Source organism: Echeneis naucrates, chromosome 5 (assembly GCF_900963305.1).
Source record: "Echeneis naucrates chromosome 5, fEcheNa1.1, whole genome shotgun sequence".
NCBI classification, from domain to species: domain Eukaryota; kingdom Metazoa; phylum Chordata; class Actinopteri; order Carangiformes; family Echeneidae; genus Echeneis; species Echeneis naucrates.
This window is the reverse complement of record NC_042515.1, coordinates 19,364,576-19,378,799: the sequence shown is the minus strand read 5'-3', so window position 1 is coordinate 19,378,799 and position 14,224 is coordinate 19,364,576. Positions and strand designations below refer to the sequence as shown.

General features: G+C 41.1%; 1 protein-coding gene and 4 non-coding genes across 5 annotated transcripts; 2 read left to right on the top strand and 3 right to left on the bottom strand.

Annotated features, from left to right (window-relative positions):
- The first annotated feature begins 235 nt into the window (after nt 1-235).
- trnae-cuc (transfer RNA glutamic acid (anticodon CUC)) lies at nt 236-307 on the top strand. The gene has a single exon. It is a non-coding gene; the product is annotated as a tRNA-Glu (tRNA).
- Nucleotides 308-390: 83 nt separating this feature from the next.
- On the bottom strand, nt 391-12,771 carry stimate (STIM activating enhance). The gene is made up of 9 exons (XM_029501567.1): nt 12,436-12,771; nt 11,809-12,326; nt 9,655-9,703; nt 9,467-9,562; nt 9,154-9,275; nt 8,777-8,889; nt 6,913-6,990; nt 6,578-6,721; nt 391-2,244 (listed from the first exon to the last, which is right to left on the bottom strand). Exons 2-9 carry the CDS (start codon nt 12,026-12,028, stop codon nt 2,131-2,133), a joined length of 936 nt encoding a protein of 311 aa, XP_029357427.1. The 5' UTR covers nt 12,029-12,326; nt 12,436-12,771; the 3' UTR covers nt 391-2,130.
- Nucleotides 2,809-2,881, bottom strand: trnar-acg (transfer RNA arginine (anticodon ACG)). Its single transcript has one exon. It is a non-coding gene; the product is annotated as a tRNA-Arg (tRNA).
- trnar-acg (transfer RNA arginine (anticodon ACG)) lies at nt 4,859-4,931 on the bottom strand. The gene has a single exon. It is a non-coding gene; the product is annotated as a tRNA-Arg (tRNA).
- On the top strand, nt 8,083-8,154 carry trnae-cuc (transfer RNA glutamic acid (anticodon CUC)). The gene has a single exon. It is a non-coding gene; the product is annotated as a tRNA-Glu (tRNA).
- Nucleotides 12,772-14,224: the final 1,453 nt, after the last annotated feature.

Here is a 14,224-nt window from a genome sequence, read left to right as displayed (position 1 = left end):
TGACACATGGAAAACTTGAGTTTGTGTTCTGATCAGTCACAATGTTTCTTTAAGTGGTGTTAATATGTGTTTGTGTGTGTGTGTGTGTGTGTGTTAATATGTGTATATCTGTCTCTATATTTCATTACACATTTGTAAGAAACTCTAAAGTAGGTCTGGGCATGGGTGTGGCAGCTTCAATTACAACATGTCCTACATCCAGTTTGTGAAAAGTGGTCATTAGTTCCCCTATTAATCCCTGGTGGTCTAGTGGTTAGGATTCGGCGCTCTCACCGCCGCGGCCCGGGTTCGATTCCCGGTCAGGGAACAGATTTTTATTTATTTTTTTTTTTCTAACTGGACTATCTAAACATTGACTTCAAGCAGGAATCAAACACTGAATCATTTTAGTGTGTCAGATCATTTATTGAAAATAATCTGCTATAATGATAATTTACCTGCACCACTTGCCTTATTAATTATCTAGTAGTTTTACCTTTACCTTTATCTGAGTTGAGCTGAGTTACCGTTACTGTCGCAAGTTGCTGTGCTTCCCTCGTTACAATGCTCATGTATTCCTTGCCAGCATGCCAAAAACTTTTTCATGAATCATCACCGGCAACGCAGTCGTCACAGTCACAGTTTATGTCGATCTCCATTGACTTTAAAGGGAACCAACAGTCACACATGCATCCAGCACAGGCCAGTGCATACAGGTACACTGTGTATATATGCTGGCATGCACACACAAATTTACACATACATACACACCGTCTCTCTGGTCTGTCTGGTCCACAGTCACTTAACAGTTTAGAGGTCAATGCTTGTCACATTCTTAACATCAGATCCTGCTGAATACTGCTTCGTGCCTGAAGATCTGAAGCTCTGGATAAGCTCTGCCAAAAAGAAAAAATAAAATTGAACAAAACAACTTATAACCACAAAACACCCGCTGGTAATTTGACTCAGGCACATTTTTGTAAAAACAACAAAATAAAACCAAACAAAACAACAACAACAACAACAAAAAAAAAAACAAAACACAAAAGGAGATATAAAAGCTATGATAAATGGGAAATTGTGCAAGAAGTGGTTCCCATATCTACTCTGCCTTTTGGAGTGAAGGAATAAAGAACACTTTTGGAACAAGCATAGTCACCTTTTTGGCCCAAACCCAACAATCAAAACTTATATAAAAACTTAACAAGGGAAAATGAGACAAAACATATAAAAGAACACAATCAGAGCACATCAGTACCACACAAACAAATAAACAGACAACTGCAGTTTGTGTGTCTGATATTGGGATGTCGCAGTGTGGCACTTGCAGTCCTATTGGTATAAGAGTTGAAAGACCAGAAGACATTAAAATGGGAGGTTGCTGTAACATTAAAGCACTCCCTCTGACATGAGTAACATCATATAAGGTATACAGTAATACAGTGTGTCATTGTGCTCGCAAGTGTTTGAGTCACTACAGTGTAGTGATTCAAACACTGACATAATGCTGCCTCTATTTTTGAGTTGTGTCTAACTACACACACTCTCATACGCACACACGCACGCAAACACACATCACAGGCCATGGTGGTGTGTCTATATGTGAAAAGAAAAGCACAATGTTTACATGGAGCCTATAACAGGAATACAATCACTTGAGGGGACATGTTACAAAAAAAATCTATCAACTGTGTGATCAGATTTGTTTGCATGATGCCTGGCTCTGCTGTGGCCATTTCTATTTGCCCAACCCGATGGACATAATACCAGACACACTGCCGCCGAAGGCCACACAGTATTAAACCAGTCTTACGGTTTTCCTAATTCTCTTATATTTGGAATTTGATGTCATTATGTTCATGGAATATTTCCTGTTCCCAGAGTCTTTAAATGCAGCATTCATCTCAGGAGTGCCAAAAAGCAACAGTGATCCAAAGTACCAGGTGAACTGCAAACACATTTCCCAGTGTGTGCAAGTAAGTCCACACCAAATGCAGTTTATGCTGTTGTTTCTGGAAGGAAGTCAATGGGTAACTTCTGCCATCATATGTCGATGTCAGAGCCTGTGGAGGAACAGGGACTATATGGGGGCCTGTGTGGTAAAAGCTACCAGAGGAAACGTGAGTCTAGCCCTTGAGCTAGGCATATGGGTCAGACGGGGATCCCCATACGTAGCTTTTTCTTCTTTACCGTCTTTAGGCCAGTTAATCGACGAATATCATCTTCATCTGACTCATCCATTTCATCATCTGCTGAGAAAAGGATCTAAAGGAAAGGTAAGACACAAAAATATAAGCTCATTATAACATTATATGTGTATACTGCAGGAAATAAAACTCTGACATACCTCCATATTCCCATAACCAACTCCATATAAAAACTGAAATCTTGATAAAACCTCACATAATTTGGTGGCTAGTAAAAGGGTCTCACCATTTAGTTGATAATTCTAGATCGAGCTGCTTATGTGCAAAATACACAGTGAAATAACGCTTCTTAAATGTTTTCTAAAATGCATATGATTTTTTAAAGTCTTTATTTCAGGCAGTAATTGTCAGAGAGGTTGAGAGGAGACGGGAGATGACCTGCAGCATAGGCCTCTTGGCTGGATTCAATCTCAGGACGCTGTGACCGCCGGCTCAGCTGATTCATTCACACAGTGTAAATTGGACTGTACTTTTGAAACGCTTTTATAATAAGTGGAAATCACCTGTCTCTGTATCTTCCTCTCGGCATAACATGTTTCAAAGTGCTAAATTTAGTTTTTATATTTAACTCCAGTCGAGCAACATTGCCCCACGAATGGTGAGACTAGAAAAAAAAGATACACGAGCCAGCCAGGAGTCGAACCTAGAATCTTCTGATCCGTAGTCAGACGCGTTATCCATTGCGCCACTGGCCCGCTGTATGCTAAATCCGCTGCTGAAAAGAAGACATCCGTTCAGCAGCCCGACCCATCCCCCCACAGCTCAGTGCTGCAGCAAGTGCTGTCACAGCAGCTGCTGTCACAAGCTGGAAGTTAAACAAAGCATGAAGCTGTCTTTGATATGTTAAAATGCTTTGAAAATCTGTTTCTTTTTGTGATTTAAATACTGACTAATATGTGGCCCACGGACAAAAAAAAAAAAAAAAAAAAAAACTCACAACAGTTTCTAACAGAATGAACAATCAGAGAAACAGGAGGAGTGACGAGAAGTAGAGGGCCTAGTTTTTAACATGGTCGACCCATGTGTCCATGTTCACACTCAGCTTTGTCCTCCTCAGTACGCACCCCTCCTTCCTTCTTCCTGTGGCCCCACTGCCTCCTTTTTTTTTCCCCTCCCCAACACACGCAACTCCCACAAAAAGTCCTTCCTCCACCCAGATCAACAACCACCAACTTCTTTGCAATGAGCAGAGTGAAGAAAGTAGCTTGGTAGGTAAGAAGGAGCTAATATCACCTTAAAGTGTGGTTGAAGAAAGTGCAAGGAATAGTCAGGCATCTTTTAGAGCTCTCACTAAGGTGGAAAAATGTCTAATATTGGTTTGTACTACAGACCTTGTAGAACTGTATTTCAAATAAATAAAACTAAAATCTAACTAAATTCTTTGGCAATGACAATAAATAAATACATAAATAAAAATCTATACAAAATAGAAAAGTCTCAATTCTGACCAGTCCAAAGCTTCCAGGTTTTTTCAAGAGAACACAAACTAGATTCTATGCTTAGTTCCAAATAAATATATTAGATATATAAACTAAAATAGGCTATGTATTTCTCATTGAATAAAAACTACATTAAATTGATTGTGTATTCCTCTTCAGTATTGCCATTATTGCCAGAGAAGCAACTATGTTTCCATGACAACATCCAACTGTTACAGTAGGTAGGTAGCAGAACTTAGCGGCGGTGTTTTGACAAAATTAACAAATAGACCAAATTATCTGAATTCACGTTTATGGTTAACTTTCACCTCCGGGGAGGGTTGACTGCAGGTAGAGTCTCCTGAAAAAAGACGACATGCACAGCTAACGTCAGGAGAGGTGGGACTATTTTTATTGGACATGTATTTCTGATTAAATAAAAACGAAAATAAGAGGAAATAGATTGTGTGTTCCTCGTTCATATTTCCCGTTATTGGTAACCGTTTTAAAAAGCAACACATCACCACAGGCCGTCGTATGCGCTCATGATACCACAGCTGAGGGGCGTTCTTCGGTCCGACGCGAATTTAAATTAAATCAAAAACAAACCAAAAAAAAACCTCACCGTATGCTTTGCATATATTCGAATTGTTTTAAATTCGTGGACAACAAATCCACAAATAAATAGACAAAAAACAAGAAACATTCTGTATATATCCGACATAATTTGCCGTGCACGCTACTCTGCTTCTCGTCGGACTTTAAATGGCCAAAACATAAGCACGTGAGCCGGCTGCATCACCTCCTCTGTGTGTGTATGTCAACCTAGTCTGACGTGGCGGTAACTCTATTCCAGCTGTGTGATTGGCTCGGCACGGCGCCATTCTCATTATCATTGGCTGTTCGTGTTGTCTGTCAAAACATGGCTAGGGTGAGTCCTATATAAGACCACGTCTTATATTTCTATCGAGGAAAAGTTATTTTGCGATAAATATCGTTATCGTTTTATCGCCAGCCCTAGTTTGGGTTCATAACTTTTTTCTACCTTTAGTTGACAGTTCCGTAGTATGGCCCAGCTTAGAAAAGGAACTGCTTTGTATACTGGACTGAGTCCAGTATACATCATATGAAGATAACTTGTCAGTCTATTGTTCTCTCAAAATAATAATGCCAACTGTAGAGATTTGAGCCAAAATGAAAACAGCAGGAATGACAGCGATTCACCCATGAATGGTGAGACAGGACAAAAACACACGAGCCAGCCAGGAGTCGAACCTAGAATCTTCTGATCCGTAGTCAGACGCGTTATCCATTGCGCCACTGGCCCGCCGTATGCTAACACTGCTGCTGAACTGAAGACATCCGTTCGAGCAGCCCGACCCATCCCCCCACAGCTCAGTGCTGCAGCAAGTGCTGTCACAGCAGCTGCTGTCACAAGCTGGAAGTTAAACAAAGCATGAAGCTGTCTTTGATATGTTAAAATGCTTCTTATTTTATTTTGGTCAATTAAAGTCCAACGAATATCTAGCTAGGACCCAAATGTTGTACTTTACTTGATGACATTAAAAAAAAAGAAGAAAAGGAATAGTGTGTTAGCAAAACAGGAAATCGATTAACAAGGATACACTATCGAGGCAAACCGCACAAACAGGACTGAAGGCTGTTTTCTTATTTCTGGAAATCATGTGGCATTGCTGAATGGTGCAAGTGAAAGTTAGAGTTCAGCACAGATTTGGATCTGGGCAATTCTAACCTGAAAACACACTGATGCAGGTTACGGGCTGGCTGAAACCTGTTTTTGCTGGTGATGTTGATGGGCAAAGGGGACATAAAGAAGAAAAGAAGGAAAAAATAAATAAAACATACAAGCCAGCCAAGAGTCAAACCTAGTCAGACACATTATTCATTGTGCTATTGGCACAGATGCCAAAAGCCCAGAAAATACTCCCTAGAACCCGAAATCCCAAAATTATACATCCAAAAACTTTGTCCTGATTTGGGTCAGACCTGTAGCTGCCTGTCTCATTATTTGACCACAGGTAGAATGACAGCACATGACAGCATACCTCCCTTTTCAAAATCAGATTAAAGGGAAATGAAACATGTTTGTCATATCAGCATCCAAATTAATTTCTTTCATTGGTAAAGCTGCTTCCAGTGCTGTAAAACATCTCTTCTTCTCTTTTCTATCACATTTTCTCTCCTAGTGAACACATCATGCTAACTACGTAACTTAGGGCAAGCTACCCAGACCTTGGGCACACCATCATGTGCTCAAAGTCTGTCTCTTCACTCAAAAAGGCCCTGTCTTGTAAAATTCCACAATCCTTACCAAAACAACTATTCTCACCACAAGTAAGAATTATTTGGGAACACATTTATGTCAGCGTAGTTAGAAAAATCTTAAAAACTATCACACAACTATCACACCATCTATTCAGTTTCTTGGTGGCAGTTTGGTTATTTATTTACACAAAATAATACAAAATAACAGGTCATCCTTCATTAGTTTCAGTTTTTGGCAAGTTAAAAATCACACAATTATAAAATGGTCAAAAGTCTGACAGTTTGACACTTTGTGTAGTTGTTTCAACTTATTCAACTATTTCTCACTGTCTTCAAAAGCTGATATCAGTCCCTGGTGGTCTAACCTAGGATTCAGCACTCTCACCGCCATGGCCTGGGTTTGATTCCTGGTCAGGGAGCATTCTATTGTGTGTCAAGAAAGCTGGACCACAAATTGGACTACAAGGTCCTACAAGGTTTGTTTGGACAAAAATCAGGAATTGATAGACCTCTTGTCTGTTTATAAGCTTTTAAAGTAACTGGGAGCCATGATCAGGGCTACAATCAGTCAAAGGGCACACTCCTTTTTAGAGTTAAGGTGTGCTGAATCAGTACTGAGTAAAATTGTCAGTCTGGGTCAGTCAATGCTGTCGAGCAGTAACAACTGACCGTTACGGTGAGGCTTACCTCTGATTCAGAGTCATCATGGGATAGGGCTCGTCTGTAGCGAACCTTGCTATTCCCCCGTGAATCCTCTTCTCGCTCCTCCAACTTTGCTTTAGTCCTGTGCTTCTTCATTAGAAAATTATCTACCACCCAGAACATGAGCGCCTAAAGAAAACAGAGATCACTGTGTTGAAAGGTTTGATTTGGAAAATATTCACCAACACTGGAAAGATTTGTTTACATTTACACATACACTAAACAATGTCGATGATATGAACAAACTTGCATGATTTAGGAAATAAGCATGACATGTAGTTTGGGCGTTGCAGCAAAAAACAATTGAGCAGCAGACTTACGTTGACGAAGAATGGGACGATAAGCATGACGATGGCCAGCTCCAGAGCAGGATTCTTTATGAGGTTGGGTAGAGCCAGCTGTGACACACACATAACAAACACAAAGGCACAGACATAAGCATACACAACACACAGAACACACAGCCTTTCAAATTCCAAATATCAGCAGGAACTGTCTTTATCTTCGCTGGATAAAGTCCACAGACGAAAATTGCACAGCTTTCATTTCTGAGAAATGACCACCAGTAAGTAACCTGAAGGGGCATTTTTACTCGGCATGACCATTTGTTGAAGAGATCATTTCTTCAACTGTCCACAGTGAGAAGGCAGAAAAGCTGTAGCCCGGCCACAATAACTTTCCCCAGGAACCAGGAACCTTTGCAGTTCTCCCACCCTGGAGAACTGTGATAAAAAAGAAGCCCACCTCTCCAGCGTTTTACTTCACCTGCCATGTTGAATCTCTGCGACAGAGTTTTAGGGCCAATTTGTGGGAAAAAATATTTTACTTCAAGAATAAAGTTGTAATTTCACAAGATAAAGGTCGATATATCATGAGAACTAAGTTATAATCTTAGGAGAAGGATATTATTATTACAGTATCTGCAGCAGAAGTACTGAAATATACGCCTCTCCTTTACCAGAGGACATTGACATATGTCTCCTCTGGAATGCTGCAGGCTGCGGACAGAGAGCGATGGGCATGCTGTCAAAAACCTATCAACTCCTCCAGACACGGACCATGATTTAAAAGGTGTCTCCTCACAAAACTCCTTACAAAAACAAACACATTCCTGGTAGTCTATCAGTTAGGATTTGCCAATCTCAGCACTGTGGCCTGGGTTTGATTTCAGTCAGGGAACATTTTTGATCTCTGAGTATACTGGTCTCTATAGCCTGTAAATGCTTAAGATAAAAGGAATAAAGTCACTCAAATATAAAGTTTGTGCATTGTGTTGTTCCTCTGCATATGCAAATACAGAATGAGGACCCACAAATATTTTGTGCCACTAGGGGTCAAACTACAGAGCTCTCTCACACACACACACACACACACACACACACACACACACACACACACACACACACACACACACACACACACACACACACACACACACACACACACACACACACACACACACACACAACCCTGATACCAAACCCTAGATGTCCCTGGTGGTCTAGTGGTTAGGATTCGGCGCTCTCACCGCCGCGGCCCGGGTTCGATTCCCGGTCAGGGAACTTTTCTTTTTGTAAGTCCTGAATGCATTGTGCAGCACACTGTAACAAAGCCATCTTGAGATGTGTCAGAGGCCTGAAATGCCATTGATGCCATGATTACAACTATTGCTTCTGAGCTCACTTCCCTTAACCTGTCATTTGCACCAAATCTGTGTCATTCCTCTTCTTTTACAAGTTTGAACATGGCCTATCCCTTTCTGTTACCTAGCATAGATGGCTAGGGGACCATCCTCCACTTACTGTTATGGCATTATACAGTGTGGAATAACATGTACAAGCACACATGAAACCAGTTCAGTGTGTGAATTGAAGCACCAAAATGTAAGTATATCAGTTCTAAGAAATAACCCTCAGGCTAAACTAAATCCTTCAGCAGGCTTGAAAGAGAAGCACTCCTGCTGTTTTCCTTGTTGGACAAAACCACTACAATAATCTCAATCTTTTACAAAGCTTAGTAAAATTTTTGCTTAGCTTTGTGGAAAATTCTGACTCTTTTCCCTTGATTTTTCAACAACTGCCATACTTTTGGATATTGAAAATGTGCCTTTTCTGACAATGGTTTCAAACTTATTTCAGCTAGTATCTCTTCTTTTCATCCCCTCATTACTGATTTTTTTCTGACCTGTTTCCACTGGGGAATGAGGAGGATCAGCATAATCAGGACTTTCTCAAACATCATGATGATGATGTAGAGGATACACTGCCCCAACCACGCTGTGCACTGCACTGGCTCTCCTGTACATGCATAAAGAAAAGAACAAACACAGCAGATTGGTGTTAACATTTTTGTTTCAACATAAGGACATGAAGCACAGACTTATGTGGCATCACAGCTTCAGTGATACACAAACTGTATTTGGGGAACTTGTGCAGCCAGTATAAGACATGACACTGCAGTATTGCAGTCCAGTGGGCAACGTCTGCCGTCCATTAGGCAAGACAGGCATTTTCAGAATGTGCTAAAGTCCATACTTAGTCACTCAGATATATAGTTCTTACCATATTCTCCAAATCGCAGTGAATCCCATTGTCTCCACTCTACAATAGCACTGACGGCTCTCACGCCTGCATAGATCAGCAGCATACCAAGAGAAGCATCTAGTAGGAAGTTAATGAAGTATCTGGGAGAGAAAGAAAAGGGAATGTAATCTGAAGTTAGAGGTTTCCTGTCGGACAGATCTGTGGTTAAGGTTCAACACTTCATGTCTACAAGGCTTAATAATCCTTGTTGTAACAGTATCTTTGTGACATACATCTAACATGAGAAACATAATGCTTTGCGGACACAAAGTCAAACACAGAATAGACTCACAGTGAGCAGGGATCCTCTTCTGTTAGGTCTGACAAGTAGACATTAGCAAAGTGGATGAACAACATCCCTATGGCCTGCTTCGAGGTATCCAGGAACCTGCAGAGACACAGCACAGTTGATATACTTCTAATTCGTTCCATATGATGCATTTACAGAGAAATTAATTGAAGCTGTCTCAACTATCTTACCAGATTCTCCAGGGTCTCCTCTCGTGTTTGGGCTCCCTGAAGCGTTTCACTGTGGAGAAAAGAGTACACCACACAGATTGTGGGATTTTACTACTGATCACTCATACAAACACAGAGGCACACAGAGAGAATCAAACTGATTCGTAAGACTATCTTTTGAGATGTTATGACTATGTTATTGAGATTTATGCGTCTTTTAAGACAGTTAAATTACCAAACTAGCAGGCTCACAAGTGAAACTCAGAACATTTCTCATCTAGCCCATAGGGACGTGAGGTGCAGCTTTTTGAGCTGAAATGAGACAGCAGTTAATGCAGGCTGTTTCTATGTCTGAATAATTTGTTATTGTCGAATTAAAGGAAGTCACAACATTATGCTGTTGCTCACAGAGGAAGCAGATCTGACATCCACAGTTGACAGCAAATGAAAAATGCTAATTTGACAGTCCAAAAGGGAGAAGTGGCTCAAGCAGGACCAGCTAATAAAATGTATACCTCAAATCGGAGGAAGAATAAAGTGTTCAAAATTAAGCTGTTGGTCTAAAGTCACTGTGTTAGATTGCATGGAAGCAGTTTACAGGATCCTTGTGTACATTAAGGGGTCTTGAGTAACAGAAACTGCTATTCCTGAATGTTTTTGTTAGTATTTATGGAGTGTTAAAATTAGAGGATTAGGAGACGTTATCACTCTAATTAATTCCTATGTGTAAAAAAGGATGAGTGGTTTATGCAAGAATGCTCATCACTGAAAGCAGTGAAACACAAATAAAGCTCTTGCTCTTCCAAACAATAGTGACTTGTTTTCTACAACACCCTCACCATCTTCCCCTTTAAACTAGTATGACAAAGGGCTGCAAAATGACAGGGTAGTTTCAGTGCTATGACCTGATTGGTGTACATTTCTATCATCATAGAGAATGACTTCTACATTTATGGCCATGTTCAGGGCTGTGACACTTAAATAGGAATTTGAGCATCAAATCATCTCAGCCCTAAACTTTCCCCAAATGCGTCAGTGTTCCTCAAACCTTTTCCGAGGGCATTTTGTGATTTAATGGAGCCAAGTTACACTCCTAGTTCTGACCTCACTTTCTGCTCTGAATGCAAGTATGACTTCAGGGAACACGCCCTGCATACAGCTGGAGCAGGAGGACGGCCCCTTGTCCTGCTGCCTCCAGCAAAAAAAAAAACAAAAACAAACAAACTCTAAAATGCTGAACATTCCTCACTGCACTGATGCTGTTGGGACCCACAAAACTGTGGCTGCTGCTATTAAGTTACACAGCTGCCAGTACAGAACCAGACCCTGATGAATGGCCATAGGACCAAATCTGGAGTTTTCCCTCCTCTTTATGAAATTCAGAAATACTTTATCTATCCTCATGAGAAATTTTGTCTCCCTGTGAGCCTTAATGTAATTCTAAAGTTTGGCTGCCAGTTCTTGTGCAAAGAATGAGTGATAGAGATAAAAAATTACAATGAAAATCACAAAGATAATTTCAACAAAAATGCATTGGATGCTTGCAAATCAGTTCCTTTAAAACACATGATAATGACTCTTAGCAGCTGCAGGATCTATGAAGCAAACATTGGTTAAGTTAAGTGACTCTTTTATGGGTACAGTTCTTTGCATGCAAATCAGCATTATACAGGTCAATTGAAGCTGCGGGCATTAAGCACAAATTGAATGTATCTTTAAACACACATAACTGCTGTCTGCAAGACTCATTCCCTTGTTAGTGCTCAATTAACTTGATGATGATTTTACAATCTCCTCTACCTGCAAAATAAACACCCTGTTGTAAAGACCCTTTTTCAACCCTGTTTCCTTTTTTCGATTGACTTTTAACCTGAAAGGGTGCTAAATAGGTGTCATGTATCAAGAGAGCTCATGTGGCGGGAGATAGGAGAGTAAAGCATCTTCTGTGACCCTCAAATACAGAGCAGCTATCCAGGTAAACTAAAGCCTCTGCTTCGTGCTTTAATTGTGAGTGAAGGTGTTTTGTTTTGTTTTTCCCTCTTGTTTGTCACATATGACCATACCCGCTGTGATCAATGTGCCATCTGATGAACAGAGACTCCATTGGGTAATTGCCTGATTACATCATCAGCTGGGCTCAGATGTGTGGCACAGCAGAGCTCTGGTCATACTCACACATCAGCGTGCTGAAAGCCATCACGGCCAGCAGTCCCTGCAGGAAAATCCCGAAGGAGTCCATCAGGGCTCCGCTCTCGCAGCCCGGGTTGTTGGTGCCTGGGGTCGGGCTGGACAGCGACGAGTTGGTGAAGGACACGGCGGGCATCCCTGCTGCTCCTGGGGCCAGTGCCACGTCCCTTAGCTGGGACAGCATGTTGACCCCGCTAACTGCAGCCATGGCTCGGTTACACTGATCGAGGCCAACTGGGACAAACAGGGGCGCTCGTTTCTTACACAGGGACTCTGCCCGCAGCGGTCGACGGTCAGCTAATCGATATATTAGGCAGGGCGGTCTCCGGTGAAAGACGGCGACATCCTCTCCCTCGCAGGCTCTCCCTCATCCTCCAGCCTCAGGCACCCATGAAGACATGGCTTTGTCACGAGAGAAGTGGCACCGTCGTTCAAACCGGTTACAAGAAGTTACAATACCGTGTTCCGCGGCTCCGCACAGCCCCTCTGCACACTTTAAACTCGAGCTGCAACATTTAAAAATCAGTATTTGGTTAGTAGCGTCCGTGCAGACGGAGAGCTAACATTAAAGCAAACCACGAGTTACTACTGGCTTATATAACGACTGAAACGCACCAAAGGGGGCTATAACTTCACTCCGATGTGCTGTTCCGTGCGGGTCAAGACATCAGCAGGGAATTCATGCCGACAACCAAATAGCTAAAGCCGGCGGCGGCTGGAGACGGTGCTACCCCTCAGCCTCCGAGCTAGCTCTCAAGCTAACTTATCTGTAACGTCAAGCTAATAGCCGGCTATCAAACTTAAATTATCTCTGGAATTGAAAACAAAAAACAGAAGTCCTGCGAGCTTGTTACTTTAAACTCCTTTACAACAGCTCCTCTGGATTAAAATACGAGTACGAGGAATAATTGCAGGTCACGGTTCACGTATATCAGCTGCTTCCCTGCCCGGTAGTGCCCACTCGTGTTGACAGACGTTGGGTCATGTGACATGCGTAGCCGCTAAATGCATCCTGGAAGTTGTAGGAGAAAGGCCAAGAGACGTATTGACCATTGTTTGCAGTTTTTATTGCCGTGTTATTTTTAAATAGCAATAGTCAAACATGAGATAAAAATATGTTCCATTACTCTGAATGCTGCAGTAACTACAAGCAGATGGGTAAACAAAGAGCCCACAGGGTTTTTTCCCCCTCACACAAAATTAAGCACATGACAAATCGCACTACTTGAGCAAGTAAAGAGAAACAATTGATTTACAAAAGCATTTTGAGAGCATCGTCTCGCTTTAAAACTGCCCGTTATGTTGATTTGATAAAAAATAATATGAAACAGCTAATATCAATTGGAGCTTAATTTGTTTTCACAATAGTTCTTGTTTGAAAGGGTTTGGGCTTATTCTGTGCAAATATACTGTATATCTAGGACATTTTCTCATTGCTAATGCATAAAGTTAATTGCTCAATAGAATTTCTTTCTAATCACCCTGTTGCACTAGAAGATATTTGATTATGTACAATATATACAAACATGCACTTACATATTTGCATACCACACAATAGTACATGGTTTTACTTGTGCTTGCATTGCAGAATCCTCGCACCTGTAAACTGCTCTTTTGTAGAAGCTCAAACAAGAGCAATTTCAAGTCTTGAGATGAAAGACCCTTTACATCTGTTGTTAAGCAAACATGCCACTAGTGTATCTATCCACTGTTCACACTAAATTCAAACTCTCCTCTTGCAGTAATTCACTGATTGTTCTTAAAAAAAAAATCTACAAATCACTTTGTGGTTTAATGTTTTCTCTGGGTTTTGAGAAATAAGCCAACTGTATTACTTAGGTCAATCCATGCACAAAAATAGCTTTGTCTCCTCTTAAGCCAACCAGCCAAATGATCTCTTGAAACTAAAAGCCACATGAATCCCTGTGCACCAGGAATCAGCTTGGAGCTCAAGCGGTGAAGTTAATTTTATTAAGAACAATGTTTGTTTATAAGTGCTTGAACGTCAATAGGCTTTCATATCTGGTTTGTATCCTCACCTAACTAAAAATGTTGAAATGATCTTTCCACTCAAATTAGATTTTAGTGTGAAATCGCCACGACAGCCCCATTTCTAACTCCAGCAGATGATTTCAACTTGCAGATACCAGATTCTGGGCCACAGTATGATGAAAAAAACCTGCGACTTAGTGTTATTCCTCTTTCAGTGACCGCAAAGCAGACTGCAGTTCATGAATGGACACAGCAGACCAATTCACTTGGTGACACTGGCATATAGTCACATTTTGTCATAATGAAAGACTAAATCAAAGAGGAGTATTCATAGCACTCAGACGACAAAACTGCAATTACAGAACCTTGTTAAAACACACTTGGAAACCAATTTGTTTCATTTTAAAAGCAC